The following is a 12,247-nucleotide window of genomic DNA, read 5'->3' as shown; positions in this document are numbered from 1 at the left end:
CTTTTTTTTTTTTTTTGATTTTTCTTCACACAGTTTCTTTTTTGTCCATCTTTTCAGCCTTTCCTGCCAGAACATGCTGCTTTTTTTGGTTACATTACCGACCAAGTATAGATGGCAGGTTGCAGCTACTGTCAAGAATGTCCTTATCAGAACAGCCTGTGCTGTCCAGCAACACCACAATGACAGCCACAACGTTTTGCAAGAGGGTGACTCAGAAGTATGACTGTATTGCTTAGAAGTTAAGATGGCAAACTTCACCCTAAAAAACCCTTTTACTCTGCATCTGTTAGTATATATCACTAACATTGGGAATGGGGCATAAGAAGATGTGACATTGACTGGATTTTATATAGACCTGAAAAGTAAACATTCATGATGTAAATTTATAAAATTTTAAAGACATGTACAGGATCTTAGGGGAAAACTATGCAAATCTTGCTTTACCTCATGATCTCAGCTAACCCTTCATATAATAAATACATAATAAATGTAATGTGGAAAATGTATGTATACCTCAATGCTGAATCCTGGCCTTTTTTTTTCCTTTTTGGTAGTGATTCACTCTAACTTGTTGTTGTGAAGTATACAATGGCAAGCACACAAAAGCACTTTTCTTACCTCTAGTCTATGTGAGATCTCAGGAAGCTTTGTAATTGCAGGTTCCTTGTAAACAAATTCCTGCTCATCCAAATCCCCAAATTTGGATCCATAGAAACCAACTCGGAAGTAAGTTCCAAACATTCTCTTGTGATCCTATTAAGCAAAATAAGAAAACCTCTCTCTAGTGATGTCATTCTTGAGGATCCACTGGGTTAAAAAGGTTTTTTATTATGTTACAAACATATCAATTCTACAGTTGATGTAAACAAAAATACCTCTACTAAGCAAAGTCAATGTTTATAGAATAAATTTTGGAAATAATAACGAAAGAAATCCCATGAAAGATTTCTTGGACTTTATTTTAAGTGAATTTAAAAGATTCTCACATTTCCTGGTTTTAAAGTAAGTCAAGCTGCCTTTCACACTGTGAAATCTGGACCTCTGTCAGTTTTGAGCCCTTTTCTGTTTGATGGGTGAGAACTGCAGTAATGTGCTCAAGGTCAATGAGTTTCTAGAGAGGAAGGAGGACTGACCACCGTCTCCAGGACAGGGTCATCTACCACTCAGTAACAGTACCCATTAGCAAAGACACCCAGCTACCTTGTTAATGATGTTGTCGAAGGCCTTCTGCAGCTTGTCATGAGTGGAGGTCAGCTTCCGGAAGTCTCGATGCGCTTCCAGAATAGGGATGACCAGCTTGTAGACCTCATTAACCGTCTCATACAAGCCTCCCTTAGAGAGACGAGAAGAGCATCAAAGAAAATTTAATACAATGGAAACTTAAGAGCAACCAGAGTTTATTATGCAAACAATGTGATGGAGAATGGATATACCTCTGCGCCCCAGTATTTTACACAGCAGGAATGCTGTCCCTGCATCTCAGCAATCAAAATGGCCCAGACACATTGCTAAGTGGTCCTATATGAAGATGTTAAAGAGAAGGGCTTTCTCAGACTAAAAGGAGAGAAGATTTGGCACCGAAAACTAAGAACATTCAGGAAGGCAGCATTTACGTATTTAAATAGCGTCAGAGGTCCTCTTTTAGACAGATGCTCATTGCATGCCCACCAGGATTCTAGCTAAAATTTCAAGAAAATAAGAGTATATTGGACCTTTTCTGAATCCTGAATGAGAAAGCACGAAAAAAAAAGAAGACAATGGTTAAAACAATAATTAATATACATAGAAGTTATAGGGAGAAAATTTGGAGGTGAAAAGCAGAAAATAAAGAATAATATAGGGAGAAAAATAAATTGGTTATTCTAAATATAGTGAAATATTAAATATTTACTTGGCTTACAATGTGGGGGAAGGAGATCATTAAAGCAAAAATGGATAAGAGGCTTTTCTCTTTGATCTGAATCCAGTGACGTCTTCTATATATATTTTTCTCTTATTTGGAGCATTCAGACCCTGATTAGGCTAATGCGGGGAGTGTCTGTGGTTTTGCTCCTGCATTTCTCTGAGCTGGTCCTGCCTGTAAGGCTCTTGAAGATGACTTGGTTGTTAGGAGGGAGGACACCATGGATTTCTGCCCTCTCCCTGCAGTGGCTCCTTCCCATCTTTTTCTCTCTGAGAGAGAATGTGAGGGAGTAAGAACATGCCTCGTCATTTATTGTGTAACCCTGGGCAAGCCATTTCACCTTTCTGTGGCTTAGTTTCCATCCCTATTAAATGGAAATAATACTGTGAAACTGCTGTCCAGCCAACACGCATGTAGTGAAAACCAGAACACAGCAGTGATGAAAGGCCTTCCCACCTCCCTTGGAGAGCTGATGCAATCTGTGCACATCAAAGTCCTCCCTGGGCCCTGCCCCTGTCCTGCATGCCCCTGGCATCTGTGGAGAGGGGCTCACTAGGCCGTTAAGGCTGGGCATTCCCGAGCTCAGCCCTGGGTTGCCCTCTGGACACTGACCGTGCTGAAGAGCTCTGCAGCCTGTTCCAGGAGGCCCACCAGGCCGCTCTCAGTGAAGTACCGGCCGGAGCACACCCCATCCTCATCGGGTGACAAGGTGTCATCGGAGACTGCAGACTCCTCCAGCACGTTGGAAGAAATATTCTGTAAGAAAACACAGTATGAGCCCAGAGAACATGGGACCAGTCGAATACTGGACCATAGGAATCCAGAAGGTAGGAATGCGGAAGCAGAAATCCAGGATCCTAGCCAGGCACCATGGTGCACACCTGTAATCCCAGTGGCTCAGGAGGCTGAGACAGGAGGATCAGGAATTCCAAGCCAGCCTCAGCAATGGTAAGGCAAAAAGCAGCTTAGTGGGACCCTGACTCCAAGTAAAATGCAAAATAGGGCTGGGGATGTGGCTCAGTGGTCTAGTGCCTCTGTGTTGTTCAATCCCTGGTACCAAAAATAAATAAATAAATAAATAAAAAATAATAAAGAACTCCAGGATCCTCACCAAGGCTGTGATTATGGCAGGTCTGATGCTCTACCCAGAAGAGTTCCTGGCTAACATTCATTTTGAAAGCATACATTGAGCAGCCAGTCTTCAAACCCCCACATTTCCTTTCTACTTTTAACCACCAGGAGATTTTTATATAAGGAACATTTCCCTTCGTATAACAACAATTGAGTTGAAACAACCCCTCATTAGCAAAAACGACCGTAAGGGACAAACAGCAAGGGTCTTGGTTTTTAAAAAGCAAAGGCCAACACTCAGTTAACTCGGCTCTTTGTCATATTAGCTCAATAAATCTCTGACTTCTGTGTTTTTCTCCTGAAGTCTTGACTTTCAGGTAAATAGCCAGTTGTGTTTATATTGATAAGATAACACTAACAAGCAATGGTTTCTTTATGGAAGTTTTTTCTTTGTTTTTAAGTGCTAAGGATTGAAACCAGGGTCTTGCACATTCTGGGCAAGTGATCTATGCCCGTGCTACATCACCAGCATTCCCCTTTATTTTTCTTTGAGACAGGGTCTCATTAAGTTGCTGAGCCTCAACTTGAAATTCTCCTGCCTAAGCCTCCCAAGTGGCTGGAATTATAGGCATGCACCACTGTACCAAGATTTTATGGAAGTTTTTACAGTAGTGCAGTAGTTAGTGTTTTTTCCCCTGAACATTTTTGTTCCTACACATTTTTTACTTATATAAATTATAGAAGTTAGAGCCTAGTGGTCAGGGATAGTATGACCTGAATGAGAAAACCAAGGTACAAATTTGGGGAAGTACTTATTCCCAGGGTCACGGAAGTGCTAATTCTGTACTTGTTTGGTCCTGAGAGTAAAGTACCTCTTTATATTCTGCACCTTGTGCTCCTTGCTTGCCTTACCCAAGCTATGATCTTGGCAATTACTTTAACTCTTGATAGGTTAAAAGTCTTTTTTTTTTTTCTCTCACAGCTATGGAAGAAAGGCACACAATGCATAAATGAAATAGAAAGCCTTCTTAGCTTAGGTATTGCAAACCAGTAGCACATATGCCACTCCTTCCTATTGCTGTGCATATGGCAGACATAACTAGTTAATTACAGCACTCTTTCCCCTCTGAACTTGGATATATTTTCAAAATTCTTTCAGCATACTGCTCCAGTCACCACTACCTATTAGATCAGAGATGGCTTGTAAAGTAAATGCTGTCTGCCAGTTCAACTTTAGCAACCAATGAAGAAATAGTTGTTATCCAATATCGTAATGCACTTTAATGAATATAGGTGGAGTTTCTCAAAATCTTTTGTTACCAGTCTTTCTTCCAAAGAAATTAAATGCTCAACTAACAGAGCCAGCGTCACTGGTCCGTACCTAAAACTATGAAGGGTTCTTCCAAAGAAAATTAGTATGCTTTAAGTTGTAGAATGAAGGCCTATTATGTTTCTGAACTGGAGATAACAGAAGATTCAACAAATTCAGTTGGAAGAATCTAATAACTCAGGAAACTAGTACTATTAGAATTGTATGCAATTTTCCACATGTAGAGAAATAGATATGAAGCTCAACAACTTATTAGTTTATTACCCAGAGGAAAAAGATTTGGGAAAGACTTTCCTGGCTTCTGGCTTAGGGATGTAAAACTTGTTGCAGAATCTGAGAATGTGTGCATATCTACATTTGTGAAATAAATGTTGCTCTCTAGGGCATAGAATTTCAATGATTTCAGTTTCTTGGAATTCAGTGACCTCGAAGTTATTTTTCCTTGCACAGACTTATCTCCAATTTACAAGTATTTTCCAAAGGCTCGATTTTATTGGAGCTGAACGAGGATAAAAACTGAAGCAAAGAGCATTTAAGAAATTAACAGTGGACATCTGATAACACTGCCCAGAATTCCTTCACTCTACAATGTAAAGCATCCTAATTTTCTTAGGAAGAACCCCTCATAGTTGTAGGTATGGACCAGTGACTCTGGCTCAGTTAGTTGGAACATTTGATTTCTTTGGCAATTATGATTGATTCAGAATGAGCACATGACCCCATCAGAATGAAAAGATACTCTGAGATTTTCTTTGAACAGGCTTCTGGACTTGAGCCTGGAGATGGAAACCTAAATCTTACTCAGTAAATGTGGGGAGCATGAAGCCCAACAGAGGCTAGGACAGGAAGAAGCGATGACTCTGGGATCTGATGATCTCTGAGGTCTCCAGTTCTAGTTGGTGAGTACTTCTCCGGGCTAGCCTCCCTCATGGGGGCTGGTAAGTTCCATTTGTACCTTAGGCACTGTGGGTTGTAAGTTCTGTCGCTTTTAAGCATCCATTTCTAAACTGACTGGTTATGTCTCATTTGAGAGAAATGACAATTCACCCATAAGCACGACATAATTTGACATCATTTTTGTATCTGAGAACACCTAGTCATTGTGTACTGTCCATCATGAAGACCCGTGTTTCACGGTTCCTCACCTTCCTTCTCACCTTCTGCACTCTTTCCCGACCCCAAGGTAGGACCCAGTCTAAAAGCTCACAGTGTTTTGTGTCTTTTTATAATAGTATTTATCATAATTATGATTAAGAATGGAATAATTAATTATATGATATCTTTCTGGCTAGAATGTAAAGGTCATGAAGACAGAAGAAATTCTCCATAAATTATGCTCTGAAAGCAGGAATGAAGGAGTAAAGCTATATGAAAAGATGGAGGTCTATGTTCCCATGTAGGGATAATGTGGAGTTTTTCTATTAGGTCTAGAAGACAATTCTGTCTCACCTTGGTATGTCTCATTAGAAGCCAATCAACTGAATTATAAGTAAAATAAGAATAAGAGAGCTTATTACATATGAAATTAAAAAATGAAATGAAATTAATACTTAATTTATTAAATATTAAATAAAATATAATAACAGGAATAAAATATAGTAAGAGGGGAATAATAAAATATAGTATATTAAATAAAACATAGTAAATTATAAGAAATAGTTTAGTAAACAAAATAAGAAAAGGGGATGATATAATTCATCTCTAACTGATAAGTCTGAAGATTTTCTGGAAAGTGAAATTGTAATACAAAGCTAGGCATGGTGGCACATACCTGTAATCCCAGCGGCTTGGGAGGCTGAGGCACAAGGATTGTGAGTTCAAAGTCAGCCTCAGCAACTCAGTGAGGCCCTAAGCAACTCAGCGAGACCCTGTCTCTAAATAAAATATAAAAAAAGGGTGGGGATGTGGCTCTGTGCTTAAGAGCTCCTGGGTTCAATCCCTGCTACCAAAAACAAACAAATAAACAAAAAAAAAAAAAAGAGAAGAAATTGTAATACTTATCCTTGGTAATATCAAGTGACCAAAATAAATTTGATGAAAGAAGGTGAACCTAAAAGAATTTTTATAACTTTCTGTTTTGCTTTTGTGTTATTCAAAATCAGATGTAATGTTTTTGTGCTTTGGGATGAGAAATAAATTACTGATTTTTATAACAAATATTTCTGAACTGAGAATAAAATTTATTTACTGAGAATAAAATAATAGAATACATATTTCTGTTATTGAGGACCATAAGGAAGGAGGGGTTAATAACATGAGGTGAAATCCAGTTTTGCAGGTGAACACTATACTAGAAATGAGAGGCTCCCAACTCTTTCAGCAATCATTTTAGTGACTTATTCTCTAAGCCTGGGAAAGCCACTTTGAATTGTCCTTTCTTTCTGGTTCACAAAGCATCACAATACCATGTTGAAGAACAATACTGAGAACAAAGCCTTTCATAAAATCTGTCATGGAAATTCAGACAAGAATAATACAAACACTATAAATGATTTTGGAAGTTTGGCTTGAAAAAAATTCTATTATTGTAGCTGTATTGTTCATGGTTTCAGGGATGGCCATCTCTACAGACTGTGTCTCTTAAAAAAAAGTACTAATAACACGATTTTGGTTTGTCTTTTTCTCTCTCTCTAGACTATTTTTTTTTAAAAGAAAGAGTGGGAGAGAGAGAGAGAGAGAGAGAGAGAGAGAGAGAATTTTTTTTAATATTTATTTTTTAGTTCTCGGCGGACACAACATCTTTGTTTGTATGTGGTGCTGAGGATCGAACCTGGGCCGCACGCATGCCAGGCGAGCGCACTACCACTTGAGCCACATCCCCAGCCCCTCTAGACTGTATTAAGCTTCGCAGGAAGAACAAAAATATTGTGCTTCTTACGATGTTACATACAAACAAGTGGCCACTGAGCCATCTTCTAGGTCTGGCAGACAATTTCCCCTTGTCAACTATGAGTAATTTTAGGTTATTCTCAGAAAACATGGATTCAGCCTTTTGTTTCCCTTTCCAGGTCAATTTCATTCTTTCTTGACTTTGGATCTGAGTGGGACCCTACAGAATTGGGGAATGGAATCAAAAGATTGGGCCATGAGGGAAAGAATTTCTTCAATGTTCAGAAGTACTTTCTTGCTTGTCATTATATGGTGCTACCTATAAGTCTTTGAGAAAGACTTTAAATGACCTTAGAAAAGTTGCTTTATCAATTCCTACAGCTGTGAAGTAGGAGTAATAGTTCAGAACACCTATTAAAGTGCCTGTTCCTCTAGGTACCATTATTGTAAACAACAATAAAAAAGATGGCAAAGCAATTGGAGAAGGCAAATGTGCACTGTTGACAACTGGGTTGGGCACTTCTTAGTGGCAAAGACTCTCCCATGCATTGTAGAATGTTCAGTGACACCCTCCCTTTTAGATGTCAGTAACACCCATCTTCCCAACTCCAGTTGTAATAACGAAAAATGCTTCTAGACATTGTTAGTGCAGGGGGTGTGGGCAGAATTGTCTCCTGGTTGAGTTAACTATTCTCGGGTAAAGCTGAACGTGTCCCCACCTGAAAGCTGACACTGCCCACGGGCAGGTAGCTGTGGTCCTCCAGCATGCTCAGGTACTCCGCTACTAAGGCAGCAGCGTGTACCAGGCACATGGCGGCCTCCGTGTAGCACTTTTTCTTGGTGTGTTTCTCTGCCATGTTCTGGAGCCAGGTCAGCCGCAGATCAGGAGATGTCTGGTAACTCTTGGCAATTCTGAAGACAGATTGAGTGACAGTTTCAAGGGTAGCAGGCTAATGACACTGTACAACAATTTTTTTTTCACCCTGATTTTCCCTTACATCTTGAAAACATAAGAGAAAAGTCAAATACTTTAATTCAACTGTTTTTGTTCCATGTCTAAGGTATGCTGGACCCCAAGAGCACTTAGTGAAAGCTTTATGAGAAAAAAAAAAGACTGTGAAAAATAATGTCCTTTGACATAAATCTCAAGCAATTATCTTCCTTTCCTTTTTCTCAAAAATAATGACAGAAGACAAAAGTATTGTGCCTCTTACGATGTTACATGCAAACAATTTTGCCTCTGTAAACCATTTCTGCAGAGCAAGGACTGGAAGTCAAAGTTTTAAACTATAGAGAGAATTTCTAAAGTAAAACTTATATGTGTGTCTGAATATAATTGCAACCAAATCATTTAGAAAAACAATTCAGATAACAGTTAGCAGAAGATAGTGTTATAGAGTGGGCAAATCACTTTAAACTAAGGTGATCTTTTTGAAAACATGTATATGAATCAAACCACTATAAATGTTTAATTTCTACTGATTATCATACACATTTTTGGATGTCATCCAAAATAATTCTGTTCATATTACCTATGGTAATTACATTAGTAAGAACTTCACAGTGACAAATATGGGATCCCCAGGTGATGCCCTTTAGATTTTATCAGAAAAGTTTACCTGTACATGAGATCCATAAGCATCTCAGGATCTTCCTGAAATTCCCTCATTTTCACTGTGTCATATAAGATGCTATTCAGATTGCAGAGAAGTTCTTCCACCTGCAAAAAATGTAAGCCCTCAAATAACCTTGGCTTTGTAGTTTGTGGAAAGGAGATAGGATTACATAGAAAGAATATGTGGGAGGCACAGAAACGCTTTGCTCAGAAAAAAGTGAATAATAAGCATGAAGGGGACTCTAGATGGATTCTTGGTTCTTCAGTTGTTTGCAAGTCCATGTGCTTCGTAGGCCCTGATGTGAGTTGGCTTTGGGATCTGTGAAACAGCCCTGGATCTTCATGCTACTTCCCACTGCAACAATTTTCTTTTAAATTTGTTTGAACTAGTTTTAGTTATTTGTAACCTGAAAGGTTCTAAGCTCTACTCTGTATCATCAGGGTTCTTTATACCAGCTAGGAGGCAGCTTGGGACCACAACTTGGGTTTCATGTTTCTGAAGCTTCCTGGATCTCTCCAAGGCTTCAGAGTTTTTAGAACCTCTGAGAACGACTTGTTCTTAGTTACAAAAGCCAACAGGGGAGACTGCATCACACAAAACCTGATAGACTGTGTCTTGATCCACAGACCCTGGCAAGTGGCTCAGCTGCAGAATATCATCTTATCCCTTCTGTCAACTTCCAGGGCTCCTAAAATTTCTTCCACCATACTCATTTCATTGAAGACCTCTATTGTACTGCCCATATTTTGCTTGGTCTTGTTGGTTAATATCTCTGCATGAATAAGATTAATTTACAGGAACATGGTGGAGAAGAAACAGGTGAGACAGGATTTGGTGCAGGGGAGAGGAGAGGAAAAAGATTCTGAGAATGAGGATGTAACATTACTGGAGAAGGCAGGAGAGCTCTGGGCAAATAGGGCTCTCACACTAAGGGAAGAAAGAAAACTTCACCCATTCATTCTTTCATTCATACATTCCCTCATTCACTCTAGTGGGAACCTATCCTACAGTAGGCTAGAAGCTGAAGTTAAAAGATAAAGGTGACATGCTTTATCTTTTTCTTTATTCCCTGAGCATTGCAACAGATTATTTGCCCTCACAAGTGTCTGTAGGACTAATCTTGTTGATAATCTCAAACTTGGTCCTTCCTCTCCTTCAAGTACTCGTGGGTCAAGCTGGTCCCTTTAGCATCCCTTAGGCACAATTCATTCTCACCCCTATTCATCATTGCCCTGTGAATCCTACCCCAGCATTTCCAGGTCACTAGGTTGTTCATTAACTAACCCCTCCTTTTCTCTAATCTCACACCACATGTAGTTTCTTGCCATACACTTAAGTATCAGTTGTTTTGTCTTTCCTCCTAATTGTTTTGAGACTGAGCTCTCTAGATAGACTCTTGGCATCCTGAGGTTGGGGACAGAAGTGAGGAAATATATATGTTTCTTAGATCACTGAGAGGATGTGATTATGGGACAGGCAATACATCCTTGCAAATTACATATATATAATACATACAAATTATATACATATAATCATATGGTTATGTGTGTGTGTGTGTGTGTGTGTGTGTGTATGTGTTTATAATCAGCTGATCCCAAATTCATGCTTGAGACAAGGTATGTTCATTGGTATACCTGGGTAGGAAAGGGAGTTGTCTGCATGGCTGTGTCCTCTTCTGAATAGGCCAAAATTGTCCTCAGGGATCTTCTCAGGTGCTCCTCATTAAAATCTGGTGCTTTGCCCACCAAAGATGCCAGAGACATAGTTACTTGCATCTTTACTCTGGCAAAGTTCTGCATTAAAAAAAAAAAAGAGGCACTCAGCTAGTCAATAATTGAAGGCAGTAGGGCCAGACACAAAACTCCCTGAGTTATCTTTCATCCCCGTCTTAATCATTTCCTTTTCTCTCAATGCAAGGTGAGCTACACTGTGCACAAGATTCACATTATCATTTAAATGGTCTGAAAGGACCTTGTGCTCACATAAATCTGTCAGGCTTCCTTTAAATTTTCATTGAGGATTGAGTTGCCTCCATACTGCAAGGCCAGAAGATTCCTATAAAGCTGGGTCACAGGATATATTCTTTTATACCAAGATCCTCTTCTTAGAATTTCATTTAAACTATAATGAGGAATAGAACTTCCAAGGCCAGAAATTACTGAGATTTTAGACCAAAGAAAGCAGCAAGTTTCTAATTCTCCTTTCCTTCCAGAACTGTAGGAAAATAAGGCTATGCCAAGAGACCCTGGGTAATGTCCTAAAGACTTTTAAATAGTTATCACTAATATCTCTCTGAAGACACTACTTTATTCCATGGGCCAATTTATCTTTGTGTGTGCATCTTTGGGGTAGTAGGGATTGAACCCAGAGTCTCACATGTGCTAGAAAGCTCTATACCACTGAGCTACAGCCTTACCCCTTTTTATTTTATTTTGAGACCAGACTGGCCTCAAACTTTTGATCCTCCTGCCTCAGCCTCCTGAGTCACAGGGATTATAGGCATATGCCACCATGTCTAGTTCCAATTTATCTTTTACAGAAATTCCAAACGAACACCCCTAAATCTGCACAAACTAAAGTAAAGGCTGAGTGTTCTTCAATAAAGTTGAGTTCCAAAGGCTTCTAGGCTTCAATTAAAACTCAGGTCTAGGGGCTGGGAATGTGACTCAGTGGTAGACTACTTGCCTCGAATTCACAAGGCTCTAGGTTTAATTCCCAGTACCACAGAATAACAATGAAACACAACCCAGTTCCAGATATTGCTGGTCATTTAAAATTCTCTTCCACAGCCCATTCAGGTACTAGCCAGAACTGTACTAATTCAGAATTCAGAAACAGGATTCATTCTTCTGAATTCTTATACTGTCTGTTGCATTTGTTCCCACAAATACCATTTTTATCTATGTATAAAAGACCTTCTGTGTCTTAGGGAGACATTATTGATGGGGACTGCTGCATTCACCAGTCCTGATAGCTGCCTTTAAATGCAAATTCAGGTGAAAGCTGCTATCCACCTTGGTACTGTATTGTTTCTTTCTTGCAGGACTGGGGTAAATGGCAACACTGCACACATTTCCCTTAGGTTTTTCTCTCTACTGATGCTTTGCATTGACTTTCTCTACTGATTCTGGGTCACTTGTCTGGTCTGAGTTCTTACACTGGTAGCTCCGAAACTGAACCTCATGAGGAGGTAGAGGGTGGCGCAAGCCTGGCTCCGTGTGGTGTCCATGCTGCTGCTGCAGTGGTGTAGCACACGCTGACACAGGTCCGCACACTGTTCCACCTCTTCCTCGAACAGCAAGTCTCCAAACTAGGAGAGACACAAGGCACCATCAGGCATCACTTGGCACTTGATAAGCTTTTTGGACCAGATGCCTACTGAAATATGCAAATGTCTGCTTGGACAAGCAAAAAGCCCAGAAGAGTTAATGCATTGCTCCATAAAGATAATGACCTATGTGAGTCAGAAGATGGGTTTAAGCAATGAAGTTGACTTAA

At 39.6% G+C, this 12,247-nt stretch overlaps 1 protein-coding gene across 7 annotated transcripts in view; it reads right to left on the bottom strand.

The window, feature by feature from the left end:
- Dock8 (dedicator of cytokinesis 8) overlaps nt 1-12,247 on the bottom strand; it is a 232,118-nt gene that overhangs the window by 32,113 nt on the left and 187,758 nt on the right. For all 7 annotated transcript variants that reach the window (XM_046459393.2, XM_046459388.2, XM_046459390.2 and 4 more), the window contains 7 exons: nt 11,907-12,059; nt 10,384-10,542; nt 8,753-8,853; nt 7,853-8,045; nt 2,516-2,659; nt 1,201-1,332; nt 619-753 (listed from right to left, as the gene is read on the bottom strand). In XM_046459393.2, coding sequence (XP_046315349.1) covers nt 619-753; nt 1,201-1,332; nt 2,516-2,659; nt 7,853-8,045; nt 8,753-8,853; nt 10,384-10,542; nt 11,907-12,059 — 1,017 coding nt within the window. The remainder of the gene's footprint in view (nt 1-618; nt 754-1,200; nt 1,333-2,515; nt 2,660-7,852; nt 8,046-8,752; nt 8,854-10,383; nt 10,543-11,906; nt 12,060-12,247) is intronic.

This window comes from Marmota monax, unplaced genomic scaffold, assembly GCF_021218885.2.
Source record: "Marmota monax isolate L192 unplaced genomic scaffold, Marmota_monax_Labrador192_F-V1.1 WCK01_AAM20220418_F8-fsc00059, whole genome shotgun sequence".
NCBI classification, from domain to species: Eukaryota; Metazoa; Chordata; class Mammalia; order Rodentia; family Sciuridae; genus Marmota; species Marmota monax.
This window is presented reverse-complemented; position numbering and strand designations above follow the sequence as displayed.